General features: G+C 45.1%; 1 protein-coding gene across 1 annotated transcript in view; it reads left to right on the top strand.

Moving 5' to 3' along the window:
* The window catches only part of CCDC14 (coiled-coil domain containing 14), a 128,724-nt gene that overhangs the window by 13,405 nt on the left and 94,111 nt on the right, over nucleotides 1-21,208 (top strand). Inside the window, exons 6-7 of the mRNA XM_085647310.1 lie at nucleotides 2,471-2,719; nucleotides 6,816-6,910. Of these exons, the coding sequence (XP_085503436.1) occupies nucleotides 2,471-2,719; nucleotides 6,816-6,910 (344 nt within the window). The remainder of the gene's footprint in view (nucleotides 1-2,470; nucleotides 2,720-6,815; nucleotides 6,911-21,208) is intronic.

Consider the following 21,208-nt stretch of genomic DNA (forward strand, 5'->3'; position numbering starts at 1 on the left):
TGCATCATAATCCCAAGGTCTAAAAGAACGCACTTTGGGATTACGGGCCGGGCCCCGACTGGCTGACAGAAGCCAGCCTGAATGACCGGCCGGTTTCAGTTCCTAGTGGCTAATTCAAAATCATCCGGTCGGAATTGAAACAGACGATGGCGGTCGGAAAGCCTCTGACCACCATCGTAATAAGTCCCTATGTGTAGAAGCAACCTTGAGAAAGAGTGCAGAGAGACAGTCACTGTCAGTAGTTTATTTCCAGTGCATGAAAGTGCATGGATAACAATTAATATGAACATGTTAAAATACAGACATAACCATTAAACATACATGTTAGAAACAAGTTTCCCCCCCAAAAAAATCACAGTTCCTTTTAAAACAATTAAAATACAAATTCATACCTAATTAGTTAATCCAGCAGCCTAACCCGCCTAAAAACCTTGACTTTACATTTAAAACAAATAAGAGCTGTCGCCAGAATAAATTTGCAGTTAAATTCATACTGGCCCATCATGTTTTTCCCCAATAACTAGTACACGCTCAGAATACTCTGTTTTTACATCACTAAAGTGTATTAAGGGGTTGTTGATAATAATTAAGCCAACCTTTCATCATTGAGCAGGATTGCATTAAAAGGTCATGCTATCAGAACATGTTCCATGTCATGATTCTAAAGTAATCACCGGCATTTTAGAGCGGCCCAAAGAAAGGGTGATAATGCACGGCATACTGATGGATCCTCAAGCTGTTGGATGTATAATAATGCTGGCTGACACTGAGTAAAAATTGGCTGTACGCAAAAGAGGTACTATTGATCTTTCCCTTTGGGGAGAGTAAAATGTGCATCAAAATAGTATGTGAGAGCCATCACAGAGGCATAAGGTCAGCTCATTCAATGAATGCTGGAAAACCCAACATGAGAGGAATATGATTTAAACAAAACCTTGTCAGAATGAATCGGCGCTGAGAATTGTGAACAAAAGCCAAATAAGAGTGCACACCACCATACTGTACGGGGGAGACATAAGATATAATCCAATTTGCTTCAGTTTAGCCTTTGGGAAAGTGGCACACCGTGTGGGGAAATCAAATAAATCTTGCAGACCCCAAGGTGCCAAAGTGGACTTTACATAGCTCAGCCATGGTATCTTATCAGCGAAGTCCAGTTTTAGACAATTCCTTAACACAGTTTTGTTCAGATTAACAGTCTCCCTCCTCCATCGAATGGCACTATATAAATGTGGCCAGTTGAATTGTGTCACCAATATACGGTAAACTTAGCTCACTGCGACATATGTAATTTGCACAGCTATGAGACAATGAGAGCACTCTCAACAAAAGCATCCCCCCACACGCTGCAGGGCTTCTATAGGCACCATACCCCACATTGCTTCTCCATATGTGGCCCTTGCTTTGGCTGTATAAATATGTAACATTTCGGGGATATGTTTATTCCCCAGTTTCTTTGTGAAGTTAACTGTTGTTGGAATACTTCTTTCTAAATAATGAACTCTATTTAAAAGCATGTCTTTCCATTCAAACGTCCCATTGAATAAAATTCCAAGATATGAAAATGTTTCTGCCACCTCTACTCTTCGATTGGCTATGTGGTAGGTTGGCAGTTTTATTTAGGCGTGTCCTCATAATGAGAACATACGATTTAGTTTCATTCACTGGTAGGTCCAAGGTATCCATAAAACTAGTATACTCCTCTGAGTCTCTGTAGCGCCAGGGGATTTCCAGCTAAGAGTATTGCATCGTCTACACATAGGAGTATCAGGGGGGGGGGGGGGCCTCTTCAGTATAGGGAATGTCCTTAACACACCTCGCCAAAACAGCGTCCACCCTACTGATATAAAGGGAGAACAGGAATGGAGTGAGGACGCACCTGTCTCACGCCGTGTTCAATGCCAAAGGGTTTTGTGCATTCCCACTCCCTACCAAACCAGACACGAGCTGTAGCTCCTGAATAAAGCTGTCTTATAAATGTTATCATAAGTGGGTCAACTCATGTGGTCTTCATGATTTACTATGGACCACACAATTGAATGCAGCCGTAAGATCCACGAAGGCCATTTAGAGATGGCCCTTCTTAGCCACCATGTACTAAGCAACCACCATTCTTCAACTCAAATCGAGAGAGACCGTCATTAATCGAAAAGCTAAATATCCTTTGTGCAAGACCTATTTTGCTTTGTTGTAGGCTCGTTTGCAGTGGTGTTTGACAATTTCTGTGCAATGAATTTAATGCAAAACGTCAGTCACATACCATCAAGACTTGTGCAGAAAATGTGTCAAGAAGCATTTTATAAGCCCATTAATTTTCTTATTGTAGAATTCTTGCATTATTTAAATGAATTGATTTGTGGCTGTTCCGATTGCCTGAAGTTTTGCTTTTCATCTTTGGTTCCTGTTTTCTTAGAGATACTTGGAAAAATTAAATAACGTACATTTCATAGTAAGCTGTCTCTTCTTTCAGTTTCCTCCTCAGAGAGGAACACCATTACAGGAAAAACAGCAGTGGTGAACAAAGAGCAAAGTTCTTCTACTTGTGAGCGGAGTTCTAATTTTCAGCCAGTCCATGTCCCAAGCTCCCAGCACTCACCTTTGATGCAGGCAGGGCTGTGTGAGCATGTGCAGACGCAAATGTCCTTGATGACCAGCCAACTGCCAAAAGGTACCTGTGGTGTGATGCCTTCAAAGTCATGCGGCCTTGTTTCTGACAGTGGTACGTAGAACTGTTTTGCTTTTTCTAGTCTTCTGCATTTTCAAGTCATTGACTCAAGTGTTTTCCTACAAATATCTGTTTTCCCATGCCTTTTTACCCGTGCTAAACCATCTTTTTGCTAGGCAAAAGATCCATTGCAGTAGTTATAGTCACACCTGCACCACTTTCTGTTGCCGTCAAATAAGACATCATTCCAAATTTTTATAACAATTTACAAAGTTGTAAAAGGGGAAGCAACAATGTACTAACTTCTTTAGGGCTTGATTATAAGTACCATTAGTGATTAACTACAACTGTTCAAACATATTTTCACAGGACGAATTTTAGTAAATCAAACCTACTGAAATTAATGAAATAAAAAGGCCTGGTAAGTGAAGGGACATGTGGTTTTTGGTGCAGAAAGCACCAACATGTTCATAGTTATGCCCGTTGTTGTAGGGCTAAACTTCTAATGGGTACTATTTAAAAATTCCAAGCCCAGTCATATAATTTTAACTCGTGCAGTAAATGGCACAATACCCACCTGAGCACTCATTATTAAGGTCTTGCTGTAAAAAAAAGACCTCTCATTTTAGGCTCTCTTTTTTAAAATTGGTTCTTGATAAGGTGCAGCTCTTTTTCTGTTTAACTCCTGTCGGCCTTCAAACTTGTGACCATTGGGGCAAATCAAGGTCCCTGAAGTGAATATAGGAGTTCACTGATCCTCCAGGTCCAGGCTAAGTAAATTCTGTCTCCATCCACATTTAAATAGTTTTCATGTTTGCATAATAGTAATATCTTTCCAAGACATATTGCAATGCTTAGCACCACATTATTCATCATAGTTTTCCACAGAGTTCCCACTAAATCTCAATCTTGGGACTTTGCTAGTATTCAAACCCTAGTATAGTATGAGCCTGGCATAAGCAGAAAGGCTATTTTGAGAGCTCTTATGTAATGAGATTGCTGCCATAATTTTCGCTGCACTATGTGGTACCAAAGGGACAAGTGGATTTGTTTACAGTACAAATAGATTTATGAGGCAACCTTTCCCATGGATAAGTAGATATGTAATAGATTCCCACACCCCTGGACCTCACCGGCATACTACTAGAGCACCTTCGTCAATTATATCATCATGATCCCCAAGCCCTCAAGGTACTGACTCCACTATGCAGTGACTTCTTGCGAACTCCCCAATGTGGCCTGCAGCCTCTGTTGGCAGCCCCCCTCAATTGCGAGTGCGGCATAATGGAAAAACCCAACCTCTCGAAGACCCTCTGCACCCGAATGCCCCGTCCCAAGGAGAAGAAGACCAAAGGTGTCCCCACATCCCCCAACATTACAGGAATCGAAGCCACTCATTAATTTCACTGGACTGGCCCCCCCCAGTCCCCTCCTACAGCCTCTTTCTACTGCAACCATTCTCCAATGGATATAATTGGGTACCTGATGCTGTTTTGCACATCTGCACCCCTCCGCCCTAGTGCCGCTGGTGGTGTTATGATGGTGCTGCCTTGGACCTTGTCCACCACTCACCTTAACTCCTGGAAAAGGTTCTCATAAGTTGCTGACAAGAACCGTTGATTGCCCTTCTTCACCACTTTACGAGACTAGCAGATGTGTGGGTTGCTTGAATGTATCCTTGGTTTGTGCCTTTTTCTGCCACTGTTACTGTCAGAACCTCCAGAAAACATTGCTCATCAATGAACCCTTAGAATACCAACCTCAACAATAAACTGTTATCAAGATCTGAGAGGGCAAAAACATCACTTGCTGAAAAAAACTATCATAATTCTCACAAATAAAAAAACGCTCTTAAGATACACTGCACTATTTCAGAATATAATCCACATCCCCTCAGCCATCATACCTTTCGCCCTCAGTCTTCCCTAACACAGCTTCATTCGCCTTTTTCCCTCCTACCTTATCTGCTATTTCTCTCCGGTGCTGACCTGTTCCCACACTATATTTGCACATTCCTAAAGGCAACATTTTGACCAAACTCCTTCTATCACCTTGCCCACTAAATTCAATTTTTTTCACCCCCCCCCCACAAGCATATCCAGTTTATCCACTTTCCCTTTATCCACACTACCTCTCAAAACAATAATGCTTCTTCTCCACCCGTTAAAAATCCCCAAATCTTCCCACCTCCTCTACTCATGAATGCCCCAGCCTCAGTATCGATCACAAAGGATGCAGACTCAGACTATCAACCGAATCTCCCATTTCTGTTAAGAAAGCCTACTTTGCTCTACTTCTCCCCCTATTTTCTTGCTCCTCCAACCTGTTCTCATCTACCATCAACTCCACACCTCACACTTCTCTCACCGTTACCCTTCTAATCACGCCCCTTTAACACTACTAGTGCACATCTCCCTCCTTTCCACCCAAAGCTCCAACTAAAGCAACTGGATGAATCATGTGATAGACAATATTCTGATGGATTATTCTGATGACAGATTTCTCACTTTTTGATATTCTCGGGCTCCACACTGGACCTGAGAACTTTTTATTCACCATCTTCCGTGCGCGAATAGCTGGCGCAATTGGGATTCATGGCAGACTTGTCCTGATTTCAGAAATTACTTCACAAAGCTCCATTAAGATGCTGTCCCAATGCGCTGATGGCATTTCTGTTTTTTCCCCACCCTTTAATGCAGATCTAGAGCTCTGCTCCCAATTTTTTTTATCAGTCTTCACAGACTTCCTAAACTTTTTGGTGACACCGTGGAGTAGGGAATTTGTCCCCTTGGAATACTGCAGGTTTTAATCTGTAGCGCACCTGCCAAAAACAGATGTAGGTCCCAGATCTACACAATGCCTGACTTTGGTACTTAGGTTTTAAGTATAATTCAAAGTCCTTTAACAAGTGATGCACCCTAGGGCTATCCGGGATCTGGTGGCCGGTCATGCCCGAAGTCCCGGTCCCACTCCCAATGCAAGTCTCAGTCCTATATGGAGTTGAAAAAATTATTTCTCTAGCTCAAGCATCATTTCTTTAAAGAGCACACCCACAACAGAACATGAACTGTTTCAAACCTAAACTGATTTACAGTTGTGCTCTCTCGAATTTTCCTTGATAGTTAGCTATCAGATATATATGTATATAAAGTTATATTTCACAATGCAGAAATTTGTTTCTCACATGAATGTTTAATCAATTGATGCAAATGTAGTTTAAAACAAAACTTTGTTTATACAAATAAATATTCAAAAGTATCTTTTAAAAAATCTGTACCCAAAACAATGAAAACTAAAAATGTTGAAACCTTATCAAATACAAAATGCCATGCAGCATTGGTTGATTCTCAAATAAAATGCCCAAAGAGCAGGTTCAAGAAGGGAAGTTTATTGCTTAATGTAAATGTTAATAGTTCATCTCTTGGTTCATGTGGCAATGATACTAGTATCGCATAACTTGCACAGTAACGTTTAATTCTTTATCCTTGCATTATTAGGTCTCTTGAATCTAGAATGAAACCTTCAAAAGCAAAACATTTCTTGCTCTAGCAAACATTTATGAAACAAATTATGGCCAAAGTATATATTTTCATTGCCAACACTGGAAAGGAACGATTTTAAATCAATTTTACATTTTCCTTCCAATTCCTTTCAAATATTGCAATTTCAGTTGCCTGTAGATAATTATGGGTCCACATTTGTGCCAGCTGGGGCCAAAGATTTATGTATCATTGTTCATTTTCCCTTCAAACCATCTCATTCAGTTTGCGGTTTCAACCTTGGGTATGTTGTAAACCTCAGAGATCATTACAGTATGGGAACAGGGGATGTTAATAAATTCACACCCTTTGCGTTCCTGTCCATTAAGTATAATCCAGGTATAAAAGGGATGCTGAACCCCCAATAACCGTGCTCCACAAAAGGGTTGAGTCGTTCGTGAAACAGACCAAACCGAATGTAAAACATATAGAAAGATAGACACTGAGAGGGCTGCCGAAACATATATTCAGTTCTTAAATAAATCTCACGTCCATGTTGTTTGTCGTACTGTAATTTTATGAGATTATTTTACAATCATTAAAATGTAAACTGTGGTTTTGTGACTTTTTGTTTTGTACATCTGTACAATTGGTGAGTTTTTTTATTTTAGGATGCCATGGGTCTACCCCCTTTAATTATCGTTTACCATCTTCAACTCCTACCCTTTCACCTCAGCGTCCTGCCACTCCTGCCGGTTATCACACGGTATGTTTATTTTTGGTAATAGGATATTAAAATGTTGTTTCCGTTATTTGATTTTGTATGCGTATTAAAGTCACATGGTTTCTCTGGGAATGCGATCGTCTCATGTCAAGCGAGGTGGGTTGTAATGTGCAGTCCTGATAGAAAATATATACTGTGCCCAGGATACTTTCCAAATACTCTATAATAGGTCCGATGTGATCGTCCAAAGAAGGGAGAGGCAATTCGTATTGTAGGTAAGCCCTCTCACTCCTACCCGGGTGTCATGCTTCATCCTCTTATCTCCTCATCTGTCCAGAGTTTGTATGATGACATATGGGCTTCCTAGATCATAGAATGCCCCAAAAGAGGGGTTAATCTGACCATGTTATCTGGGAAGTTTAATGAAAGACTCTCCAAGGTTAGAAACATGGACCGCCTGGTTTTTGTTTCTCTCTATCGGAAACCATTTTCCGCAAATGTTTATGCTGATGCGCCCGTAAGAGTGAGGCAAATGTGTGGTGACATGGAACCATGGGCTTAATGGGAACATAGTTCATTTCTATCAGCACACATCATCCTAGCTCTAGGGCAGTCAGTGAACGAAAACACTCTTTTACGTAGACATACATTTCATTATCTCAGGAGAGATAAAAATGGATGTAGTCCATGGGTTGATGGAAAGTGATGGGGTGAAGCAATATTGACAAAAACATGGTCCCCAAGTTAAGGTTCAAAAGTTTACTTTACGCTAGGATTATGATGGCAGATAGAGACAAATGATTGGGAATTCCAGGCCAAATAAGGCCTACCAATAATTTGGAAACTATCCTTGGCACATTATATATATTTTTTCTCATCATGATTGATTTCTCATTCGCCCCTTCCCTCCTTTGTACTGTAAATATAATGCATTGTATATTATTTTGTTATTTGATGAATTTACTTTTTAACTATATGCAAGGCCTCGCTTAAACTCTGTTCTGCAATGAGCGTTCTTTGTGAGACGGTGTTATTCACTTCCATTGTTTTTTGAATTATGAATTTCAGTAGCATTTTTAGTAAAAATACAGTAAGGTTTAGTTCTTTTGATCTCAATATACATTTACAACTTTGCTTGCTACATAATGCTTTGTCTGCAAATGGTCCTGAAGCCAGTCGTAAACTTTAGAGAAATTCTCAGCAAATATTCAGAGTGTTGTTAGATTTCTATGCAAGATTAATTTATTTCCATTATTCTTTTTGGTGACCATGCACTTCAGTTTCCTCAACTAAAGGGTGAATCAGTCAATTCCTTTCCCTATGGTGACATATAAACCTGTGTTTTCTGAAGGCTGTCTAAACTAAATAATAATATATATATATAGATATATGTAAGAAAGAGTTGCTCCCGGGTGAGCCGCATACCAGAAAGGTAAGTGGAGGTCAGGGAAACTGAAGATATGCCCACTGCGTCTCCCGATGCGTTTCGAGCATGCACTCTTCTTCATGGGAGTATTACAAATGATCACCAGCATTGGAAATTCCAGTTTCTCCCCTTTCATTTATTTGGTTACAAGCAAGCTCAGGTGAGCGCAATAAAGAGCATTATGGGACTGGAAGTCCTTTAAAAAAATAAAGGCTTTACCCCAGTGAGCTGCCGGCGACCTGCAGTAAAAAAAGATGATCTTGAGCACACACAGACCGTTCCCCAGTGCCAGCAACCACCTTCCATATCCGTATCCTGCTGCCAAAGTCACACAGCACGGAACCGCCCCTCAGCGGCAATGCGGCTCGCGAACGAGCAGGCCGCTGTATATGTAAGAAAGAATTGCTCCCGGGTGAGCCGCACACCAGAAAGGTAAGTGGAGGTCAGGGAAACTGAAGATATGCCCACTGCGTCTCCCGTCGCGTTTTGAGCATGCGCTCTTCTTCATGGGAGTATTGCAAATGATCACCAGCAACGGAAATCCCAGTTTCTCCCCTTTCATTTATTTGGTTACAAACAAGCTCAGTGCCCTCTTGCTAACTCCAGAGACGTCTGTAGTGGAAACTATTGTGTGATCACAGACTGCTGACTAACAAATAATTCCAAGATGTGACAGTCAGTCGCACATGAAGACCTCCCGGGTTTAACTTGTCAGACTAGCTACTGAAATACTGGTAGGATTGGGAAACGTCAGTCACAAGTCGGACTGGTGCCCCTGAAAGGATGGCAGAGCTGGGGCACTTTCACTCTTTCTTTCTTTCCAATGTCGGTATGGTTAAAGGTACTGCCAGTCAAATTGTCCGATGTTTCTGGAAGTGCGCAAGGACTAGGGAAACGTAACTTAATAAAAAATCATGTAAAGAGACGATTGGAACGATTCAAACAAATGTGTAGCTGACAAGGCGAGAGGCAGTGGATAGCGCTGTAGACTGTGCAACCAGGTTCAAGTCTTGGCGCTGATGAAGCCTCCTGTGATTCTGTGCAAATCACTTGATCTTCCTGTGCATACTCAAAATGAATGTGTGCATGTGTAAAGCATCCAGCAACTTCGGTTTGACTTCGTGACATATAAACGCTGTAAAAAAAAGTCTGAGGACAGGACAAAGGCGTGTGGCCTCATGGCTCGTATATTTTGCTGTGTAGGGTCACGACAACAAGAGGTAGCAGATGACCGAACCAGCTACAAAAGATGCACTCTGTAGAGTGGCTCGACAAAAGAAAACAAAAAGCTCCCAAAAGTGCGAGCAGTGTAAGGACATGCATACTTGGGCCATGCTCCAAGAGCGGTTTGTGTGCAATAACTGGGAAGTGACATCTGCAGAGTTGACCAGCAGGAAGCAAGTAATTGAAAGTGGCTATGAAGCCATTCAACGGTAAGTAATGGGCTACCTCCAACCCCACTCACAGTAAACATGTCTCGAAGAGATAGAACATGCGCTGTCTAGCTGAGACCTAAACACACAATTCTGATGGTGGCACATGTTATGTGTAGCATCACATACCCAAAATGGTTTGCTCAGGACCTCATGTGTAAAGTGGCAGAAGTCATCAGAAATTACATTTATGACGTCTCTGGTGAGAATAGATATCACCTTACCTTTGACATGTATTTAAAATTTCTCTGTGTATAAGTTATTATTTGATGAGATTTTGTTTTTAAGTCCATCTGTTTATTAATATAAAATATTTGAGTTTGCAAACAGCCCATTTATGGGCAGGATATGTTTTTGATGGGGGAATGCTATTTATACTTTGTTTAGCAGATCATAAGTGGCAAATTTCAGGGGTTTCTAGGTTTTGTATGTGAAGCCATAACGTCACTTTATCAGCAATTTTTTCCAGTGACTTATTTTACACGACTGTCGCATTCTTTCCACTATCTGCCGCATAAAACTGTTTGAAATGTGTTTTTTAAATTTTATCTGTGATATGTAAATTGTTAATTAGTGGTTGTACATATTGGGACATCCCGGCGACCAATTCTCAGCACACATAGGGAGTTAGACACAGTTGCAGACCCTGTGCTACCCACTGGTCCAGCCACCACCTAAATATTCTTTGGCATTGTGTAACATGGGCCTGGACTGATGTACCCTGTGCCCAACTTCCCTCGTTTCCCCACTACCATACACAGCAGTTGAAAATTAAAAAGTTTTAAAAAACGAATATTATCTGAACCTTTGTAGAGATCTGTAAAATAGCGCTAAAGTTATTAAAATGCTTTTTTGAACCCACTCTTTAACTTTGTCCCTGGTCTCAACGTGGCATACCTTGAGACAAGCATTGCAATAGCCAATAGGTCTCGCTTTTGGGACCTTATAAGTGTTTAGCCATGCTGCATATTACCCTGTGTAAGTGTTTAGCCATGCAGCAAAGGAGGCTGTTGAGGAGATAAGTGAAGAAAAGGGGTTAACTATGATGTTATCGGGGTAAAACTGTACACGATATAACTTTTACTACTTCTAGCATAATTGTGTGAACTGACATCCCTCATGGCACTTCTAAATGAATAAATAGGATGCCTGTTTTCTTGGGACCTTCCTGGAAAAGCCAGTCTGTTAGTTTTAGATCCTCGCCTGATATTAAATGGTGTGTTTTTTTGCTTTTTACTCTGTAATCAAGCATAGTGTGCTGGAAACGTTATTCGGAAAAGCAGCTGTGCATGTGAAAGTCTCTTGGAAGCATGCGCTGTAACCACTCGTGCTGCCTGCTTCACACCACCTGCTGCCACTTCATTGTGTTACACCAATTCATGCCGACAGCCCTGCATTTCTCATGGACGCACCAGCAGCATACTGATTGAATGGAAAAGCTTTAGGCGTTTTTGATCACAAAAATTAGAATTGTACGGCCCACAAACATTGTCTGAAGATGTCTAGTTTAGCAAAGTTTTAAACTTTGAAAGAGATTTTTGATTAGAAAAAAAAAATCAAGCCGATGTCACAGTTTTAACCAATACCGTTCAGCCTGCATAACGGTGCAACCTGCTCTGCCGAAGGAGCCATTTGCCACCCGCAACCCGAGCGCCAAAACCAGAGACGGTCAAATGTAAACAAGCGCGGCAACGCTAATTAGAAACAGATGGCCGCTCCCGGAAGGTGGATGCCGCCACACGCACGAGTGTTAGAAAAGTGCAGACCGATTCCAAAAGGTCGTCTCCTAGGGCAACGCATGTGCGCTGCGCTAGGCTCAACATAAAAATTAAACTTGTAAGTTCCTGATGAAGTTTGTGGAAGGCAGTCAAAGTTATTCGCATACTAACACTTATTTGCCAACTTTTTGCTTTTTTTTATTTTTTTTTTTTAACTGTAACACCTTGAAGGGTCTACAAGAAATTCAACTTATCTTCGTTCTTTAAGCATTGTAAGTGGTTGCTAGGTTTTGTGCAGGTCTGTGACATCACCACAAAGGTATTAGAAAAGCAAAGGTTTTTGAAACTTTGCAACCACCGCGATCTCCTATCCCCAGCATTATTAAAGAATGGCAAACTATTAGCAAAGGAACTCTTTTTGACCCTCTTAACAGTGCCCACAGCGACGCATTTGCATGAATTTCAAAATGCAAAGAATAAGAGAACCTTGATAAGCGTCCATGATTGTAACAAAGTTATTAACAAATCGTAGTTTTATTTTTCTCTTTCCCCACCTTTTACCTTGCCACCCTGCTCCACATGCCACGTTTATTATTAAATAAACACTTTTTTGAACCCCCTCTGCTTCTCAACATGGCACAGAAATTGTTTTTCAGAGGCTAATATTTCACAAACTACCGAATGGATTATACCAAATAAAAAGCACACTTTGGAATTTAAGTTTAACCTTGATGCCAAGTTTTTTTTTTTTTTTTTTTTTTTTAAAAACCTTTATTTCTTCAAGAGTCTGGACACAGCTATTCAGCCGACAACCCGGAGGTTCGGCAGCATCGATAGAGAAGGACAAAGAAGCGTCCACATTGCATTAAAGGAGCAGTGAAAAGATTCCATTTTTAAATAAACACAAACACACAACAAACCCCAGCAAGGCAAGAACACTGAATGCCCATGGTGATAGCCCCCCAGGGGAGGCCGGACCCCAATCATCTAACAGTCACAGTACTGTGATAAGAGGAAGAAGGGGGACAGCAGAGGCCCAAGAAGTCAATTAACCATCCCATCTTATATACTGAGCTGGAAAGAATGTCAAGAAGAAAGCTGTTCCTCGGGGGGATCCAAATCAGGAGCAAGACATATTCCCCCCCTGTATTGATTCCACCGCCCCCAGATGGCGTGCCACTTCCGAGGGCGGCCTCTAGCGCAGTATACTGTCTTTTCCCTGAGCATACTCCAGTCCATATTTTCTTTCCACGCGGTCAATGTGGGGGGCCCCACGGAGCCCCACAATCGCGCGATATCTCTCTTAGCGACCATGTTACCCAGAGTCACCCATTGGGTCTGTGCCTCATCGTGATCAGTGGGCCCCCAGACATTCAGAAGACAACACCGCGCTTCCAGCTGCATAGCAATGCCCGTCACCTCCCCCATCACTGCATGGACTCTCCTCCAGAATTCCGTGATGACACCACATTCCCAAATGATATGCAGGAAAGTACCCACCATACCACATCCCCTCCTACATAGACCTTCCTCAGAGAATCCCATATGAACCAGCCTTGGCCCCGTCACATACACTCGATGCAGTATTTTGAGCTCCACCAGCCTCAGACGCGACGGGATCGCAACCTCCTTGGGAGAGGAAACCGCAGACTGCCAATCCTCGTCATCCAACTCGAGTCCATCCCTAGTCCACTGGTCCCGCAGCCCCAGAAGCATATCCGCCCGGACATTTATCAATTTCTTGTAGATGAGCGAGATCGTGCTCTCAGGCATATGGCCATCAAGGATCCGGTCCTCCAAAGGAGAGGACTCCGGCACCTTCTCACCCTCCACGAGGACTGACCGGAGGGCATGACGCACCTGAACATAGCGGAAAAACTCGGATGTCCCCAGCTCATACTCCTTCTGCAACTCTTCAAAGGACTTCACCCTCCCCTTAATCAGCACATCTCCGACCCTAGAGATGCCGATCAAGTCCCATTTATCAAAACCTTTTGTATGCCAAAGCCTACCCAATCTTTCAGATTCAAACAGCGGGGTAGCGAGGGTAAGCCTATCCTTCCAGCCCAGCGAGTCAGTTGCCATCTTCCACACACGCACCGCCACCCCAGTGGGCCCCGTGAGGGACGAGTCCAGGGACCGCGAGTACAACGCCCTGTGATAGTTACCACCACGCAGCAACCACCTATCCATGGCATAACCAGGGCTGAGGGCAGGGCCATAGAGACCATGATTAATCGCGCTCAGCTGGGTGGCCCAATAGTAGCGTCGGATGTCTGGAAGCGCAATACCCCCATCATACCAAGGGAGCGTCAACTTAGGAATTGCTATTCGCGGCCGCCCATCCCACAACAACGTTCGTTGGAGGCTTTCGATCTCCCGAAAGTAGTTGGCCGGTACCCAGTCTAAAGTATTCTGCAATGCGTAGAGGAACCGGGGAAGAGACATCATTTTGAACAAGGCAGCGCGCCCAACGAGGGAGAGCGGCAGCCTCCGCCAGCCCTCTACATCCCGCCGCAGGCGCGCTAGGGGGGGGAGCAGGTTCCTCTCATACCGCAAAGCGGAGTCCGTGGAGATAAAGATCCCCAGATACACGAAGCCCTGCTGGGCGATCTGGATCGAACAAGTTCGCGGGATCGGTGGAACCTCGCCACTCAGAACATATAAATACGATTTACTCCAGTTGATGACGAGACCCGAATTCCTACCGAAAGAAGTAAGAACGTCACAGACCACTATAAGTGATTTCTTGGGCGAGGCGAGATACAACAGGATGTCATCAGCATATAGCGAAATGCGGTCCTCGTGTTCGGGCGACCATCTAAGTCCCCGTATATCCGGGTGCCAGCGTATCCACGCTGCCAGCGGCTCAAGGGCGAGGGCGACCAACAATGGCGACAGGGGGCAACCTTCCGAGTGCCCCTCCCAAGCTGAAACTGAGTCGACGCCCGGCCATTTACCACCACACTCGCAAGGGGACCCTCATACAGCAACCTCACCCAGCTCACAAAACCATGGCCAAAGCCGAACTTGGCCAGCACGGCCCACAAATATGCCCATTCCACCGTATCAAAGGCCATCGTGGCATCGAGAGACGCCACAACAGCTGGTTCACGCAGCGTGCCCGCCCTGGCGATTACACCATGAAGGCGCCGAAGGTTTAACGCAGTGTTACGATGCGGAATAAAACCGGATTGATCCGGGTGGATCAGGTCTCCAAGTACCCTGATCAATCGGGCCGCAAGGATTTTAGCCAGAATCTTCGGCTCGGCGTTAAGGAGTGAGATAGGCCTATATGAGGCACACTTATCTCGGGGTTTACCATCTTTGTGTATAACAACAATTGTCGCCAGTCGCTGATCCAACGGGAGGGTCCCACTCCCCCGCGCCTCCACGAACATGGCGCGCAGGTGAGGGGCAACCCTATCCGGAAACAGCCTATACAGGTCAATTGGCAAGCCATTCGGGCCCGAGGCCTTGCCCGAGTTCAACGCGCGGATAGCTCCCGCCACCTCATCGACCGTTATGTCTCCATCCAGATCATCCCTATCTACGTCAGAAAGACAGGGCAAAGCGATATCACGCAAGAGATCACGCGAGTCCTCGGGCGGCCTATCCGACACTGAGGCATAAACCATACGGAAATAGTCCGTGAAGCACTGTACAATCCTCTCAGGTTCCACAATCACCTCTCCCCCCTCTCCCGTCAACTCCGGCACTACTCTATTAACCCGTTCTTTTTTGTCCAGCCAAGCTAGGAGTTTCCCGGCCTTGTCACCAACATCATACAGGCGGCCCTGCTGTTCCCTACTGAGGGTCTTAGCGGCATTCGTCACCAGGTCCTTATACTCGGCTTGCTTCAAGCTCAGCTCATGCAGTGAGGCCTCTGTAACCTCCTCCTCTAGCGCTCCCTCCAAAGCCACGATCTCCTCCTCAACCTGCATAACCTCGCCATCTCTCCGCCGCTTGGCCGCCACTACAAGGGAGAGGGCCTCCCCTCGCAGCACGGTCTTAAATGCTTCCCACAGCGACACTGCCGAGTCCACGGATCCCTGATTGCCCTTGAAAAAATTATCAACTGTCTTCACCAGTGCGCTGCACATCTTGGGGTCTCGAAAGTACCAAGGGTTAATAGGAGCCACCCTTCCCCCTCCCTCACGGCCGACATCCAGCCTGACCCACACTGGCGAATGGTCCGATATACCACGCGCCATGTGCCTGGCCTCGGACACCATTGAGGCGTGCGCAGCCAGAGTGAGCAGGTAATCAATCCTAGAGAGGCTACCATGCGCTCCGGAGTGGAAGGTGTATTGGCTCTGTGTGGGGTGCCGGAGCCTCCAGCAGTCTATCAGGCCAAGTGTGTCTAGAAAGTCTGGAAGCCACTTCTGAGCCCCCCCTGTGTCTCTGGGCGGGTATCTATCCAGCAGCCCAGAGCCGACAGCATTGAAATCACCCCCCACCACAAGCATACCCCCCGGGAGATCCAGCAAAGCCCTACCCAGATCTGTAAACGTGGAGGCCTGCAGGGCCGGCGGGACATGAACCGAAACTAAAACCAAAGTTCTTCCTTCCCACCGCCCCGCCACCGCCACAAACCTCCCCCTATCGTCAACAATGGTGGAGTCCACCTCAAATGGTAGCGAGGCTCTGACTAGGATACCCACACCCCTGGACCCAGAGGAGAATCCCGAATGAGCTATGAATTTATAACCCTTCCTATTAAGAGCATAGCACGTATTGCCTATAAGGTGCGTCTCCTGCAGTAGGGCGACATCCGGCAATGACCGTTTCAAGAATTGCAAAACAATCCCGCGCTTAATGCGATCCCCCAAACCATTAACATTCCAGCTAATAACACTTAAACCCCTACCCCCCATCCCCAAACGTAAGGAGGCCCACCCCACACCCGAAGAGCCACCATGGAACAGTCCTGAAAATAATCAATACGCCTTGCAGAAACGAACCCCCAACAACAAACCCAAAATCCCAACTATCCCCCCCACCCTGCACCCCTGCTGTAGCTTACAAAGCCCCCCCAACTTGCAGTGTGCCTGTCGCCCTACCAAACCCAAAATCTACAAAAAGTACCCTAAGGGAGGAAAGAGCTCCCCTCGTCCTCCCACAACCCTCCGTATTTACTGCATTCTGTTCAAGTCATTAGCTAGAGTCAAATCGAGTCAGTCCGGTTCCGAAGACATCAACCTTGTTCATCCCGACCACTGTCCCCGTCTGCGGCAGTGTCCTCTCCCGTCCGTCGTCGGGGCAGAGCGTCCAGCCATTCATCGGCCATGACAGGCGACTCAAAGAAGAATGTTCGGTCTTCGTACACCACACGTAGTCTGGCAGGGAAGAGCATGGCATATTTCAGTTCCCTCTCCCGAAGCCGCCTCTTCACCCCCAGGAAGCCCTGCCTCTGCACCTGCTGGGTGAAGTCAGGATAGAAATTCACCGACGCGTTCTGGAAGGGGACCGGGCCCGTCACCCTCGATGCTTGCAGGATAGCGTCCCGATCTCGAAAATGAAAGAGCCGGGCGACAATCGGCCTCGGTGGGGCTCCCACCTTGGGCCTACCACCCGGCACTCTATGGGCCCTTTCAACTGCGAAAAACTTCCCAAGACCCTTAGGCTGCAGATGGTTAAGCACCAAGTCCTCCACTAGCAGGTCTACAGAAGTCTCGTCCGAGGACTCCGGGACCCCGATAACGCGCACGTTGTTGCGCCTGGCCCGGCTCTCAAAGTCCTCCAGCCGACGGGCGGCGAGATCACTCTCGATCCGCAACTTACGGACCTCGGTCTGTAGTTCCGAGACATCATCAGCGAGGCCCGTGGTCTTGAGGTCCAGGGTTTTAACTCGTTCATTTGTTTTGCCCAAATCCGCGCGGATCAAATTAACGTCCACCAAGATGGTATCCACTTTGTGCGCCCGGGCATCAAACTGTCTCCCAATCGAAGTCTGCAGCCCTTCGAGCGCGCCCATGACATCCTGGAGCGAGAGCTCCGGGGCCAAGGGTGAGGCAGTCTTCTGTGCATCCGGCGACTGGCTCGGTCCACCCGGTGACCCCTTCTGCTGGGCATAGCGGTCCATATTATTGGCCTGAGTATAGGCTCCCCGCCTGGTGGCCTTAGGTTTCAGCCGATCCACCTCTGCTTTGCCTGACATGGTTGGCTCAAGCAGGTCGGTTCAAACAGGACGACCCTCTCTCAGCGAAAGGAGTCAGGAGTGCTCAGTCCTGCGATGGGCCGCCAGAGTAGCGTGCAGAGCGTCCAAATGATAATAAAGCAGCCGAGAGCACTCCCTGGGCAGGGCAAACAAAGGGCGAGAAAGTGAAAGTGAAAGGATGAGGACCTCCGTCCGGTAGTTCACACCTCGCCTGGCCGCTGTTGTTCAATTAGAGGTCGGGCATCCTGCCAACTCTAGCCCCTGGCATCCCTCGGAGATAGGCCTCAATCTTCCGCCATGCATAACTCCGGTTCCCGGTGGGCGATCCGACCGCGGGTAGCATCAATCGCCTCCCTGACAATTCATCTGCACGATGCCATGCATGCAAACAGGATTAGAGACAGGATAGTCGACGGAGGGCACGAGGGTCTCGGGAGCTCAAAGCTCACGCGGCCATCTTGGTCAAGCGCTAGGCTCCTCCCCTTGATGCCAAGTTTGATAAAAATCCGTTCACCGTTTTTTGCTGTAGTTGAGCGCTAAAATAGGAAATTAAAAAAATAATTATTTTAAAAGCCTTTTAACTGAACTGCTTTTTCCAGTGCGTAGATTTGCATGAAACTTGCTATGTCCAAGTTTGCTAAGGTTGTGCTAAATTTCATGTACATTTGTCAAACAGTGGCTAATTTAGTAGCAAACCAAAAAAATGCATGTAAAGTAAAAAGTGCAGCAAAACCAGAACAACATGCAACTCTGCTATGTATACGTGTGTGTAACTATATATATCTATATATTATCTACTGGCGGTCGCCAGTAGATAGTTATAGTTACAACCTAGTTTCCATAGGAAATATCAAAATTCTATTTTGAATAACTTTGGCGCCGGTTGACGAATCCTCGCGAAATTTTCAAAACTAATGGGGTGCTCCGCTCAGCTCCTACCCTGAAAGTCTCGGGGTGATTCGTCAAGCGGGGGCCGAGAAAAAGGGGGGGTCCCAAAACGCGTTTTCCCCATGCATTTTTCCATAGGACATTTAGTCGAAGGTACAGCCCGAACGGCTGAACAGAATTACGTGAAATTTGGCAGAGAGGTAGCCATAAGGTCAAGAAAGTGCCTTTTGAAGGTCTTGTGTAAATCTGTTCAGTATTTCCTGAGAAAATAGCATTTAAAACCATATCAATATCTATACGCGCGCACCCTGCCGTGCGCGAGCGCAATTCTGATTGGTTGTTAGATGTCGGTAAACATTCGAATCGGTCGAAACCAGGAAGTGTCGGCCGCCATTTTGTCTCTCGCAGTCTGAGGGGGTGAAAAACAAAGGTGGAGAACGTGAAAAGGGGGCAGGGTGGACAGTTTCTGACCCCCTAGCCTTTGTCAGGGGGTCCCAGAAGGACCCCCAAGGGCAAAAAAAGATTTTAATTTTTTTTTTCGAAAAATCGCGTAGTGCGCGCACGCTAAAAATCCCATAAAAAAAAAATACATACCTAAATTAGCATTTAAAAAACCTTTGAAATCCACTGAAAAAACCATAGGTTTCACACACGTTATAGTTACGGATTAGCATTTAAAAAACCTTGCAAATTCACTTAAAAAACCATAGGTTTCACACATGTTATAGTTAGCTGGACATTTCACTGGTAAAAACCAATGAAATTCCCCCATTATAGTTAGTGCAGGCAACTATAACTCACGCGACCGCAATCCTCTGCTGATGACGTCAGATATTATACCACTGATGACATATGTGCCTTTCTGAAAAATAAATATTTGTAATATATGTATAGCTAAAGAATAATGGAAGAAGACATGGGTAAATAAGTGTCTAAATACAGTGATGTAATATCTGACGTCATCAGCAGAGGATTGCGGTCACGTGAGTTATAGTTGCCTGCACTAACTATAACGGGGTAATTTCATTGTTTTTTTACAAGTGAAATGTCCAGCTAACTATAACATGTGTGAAACCTATGGTTTTTTAAGTGAATTTGCAAGGTTTTTTAAATGCTAATTCGTAACTATAACGTGTGTGAAACCTATGGTTTTTTCAGTGAATATATATATGTATATATATATATGTATATTTAAACTTGCTCTCCTTTGATCTCCAAAGCAGGCACCAGCAACACAGAATTTAGGAGAAGTGTTTATGTAGGCAAAACACTCCTCCTCCTCCTCCTCCTCCACCACCACCACCACCACCACCACCACCACCACCACCTAAAGTGTTACACTGAAATTCACCAGTTACTTATCTCTAGTAACAAAGGGCCAGATGTACGACCAGCAAAATTGTGAGGTCCAATATGCCGTTTACAAGAGTGTGTGTAACACTGTTTGCGATTCCCAATGGGGTCGCAAGTTGTAAGGCTCATTAATATTAATGAGCCTTTTGCAATTTGCCAGACCATTGGGAATGACAGGCCCTCCCAGGTATGGTGGCCTGCTGGGCTCAGCAGACCACCATGTCTGAGACTGCTTTTAAATGAAGCAGTTTTTTTTTTAATGCTGCCCATTTTCCTTAAAGGAAAACGGATGCATTTAAAAAATGAAACATTTTCCTTTCATTATTTAAGGGCAGGTAGTGGTCCCTGGGACCACTGTCTGCCCTTTACAAATATTTTAAGAGGCACTCACAAAGTGGAAGGAGTCCCCTGAGGACCCCTTCCAAATTGTAAGTGCATTACCACCCATTTGAAGAGGGTGGTAATTTGCAAGTGTTTCGCAATTGCGGACGCAAATTGCGACTCGCAATTCCTAAATAGCGAGTCGCAAATAAATTTGCGACTCCCTATGTAGGAATTGTACATGGCCCTGGGCCATTTGCATGCACAAACAGGTCGCAAACCGTATTGCGCATGCAATTTAGAAATTAAATTAAATGAAAAGGAGATTTATAAAGCGCCAACATTCACCCAAGGGTGTCAAGGCGCTAGCTCATCAAACAGAATCAACTGGACGGTTCAAGGTCACGTCAAAGGTTAAACACCCAGGTCTTCAAAGCCTTCCTGAAGGCCAACAGGTGCGTTTCTTCTTTTAACCTTAGAGGAAGGGAATTCCAAAGTCTGGTCGTGCCGACCCAAAAAATTCTTCCACCCCAGGCACATTTTTTTAAACCTCGGATTTATCAGGTTATCGGAGTAGGATTAACGAAGATTGCGGGCAGGTATATAAGGCTGTAGATTATGTTTAAAGGAACCTGGCCCTGTATCATGCGTGGCCTTAAAAGCGATACAAAGAGCCTTAAAATCAATCCGCCTCCTCACTGGCAGCCAGTGTAGTTCCTTAAGCACCGGTGAGACAGATTTGTGTCTTGGAATGTTCAGCAAAAGACGCGCTGCAGCGTTTTGTACAATCTGTAATTTGGACAGGCACTTCTTCCGAAGGTTGATGAATAGGCCATTGCAGCAGTCGGCTCTAGAAAACACCAGAGCCACAACCACTAGCTTCCGTAACTCAACCGGAATGAATGGAAGAATCCTTCTCAGTACTTTTAGTGTGAAAAAGGCGAGGGATGTGACCTGATTGACATGGCTTTCAAAGGAGAGTCAAACGTGACTCCCAAGTTTTTAACCTTATTCGTAGGTGTTGGTAGTGGGCCCAATTCT

This window comes from Triturus cristatus, chromosome 3_2 (assembly GCF_964204655.1).
Source record: "Triturus cristatus chromosome 3_2, aTriCri1.1, whole genome shotgun sequence".
Classification (NCBI taxonomy): domain Eukaryota; kingdom Metazoa; phylum Chordata; class Amphibia; order Caudata; family Salamandridae; genus Triturus; species Triturus cristatus.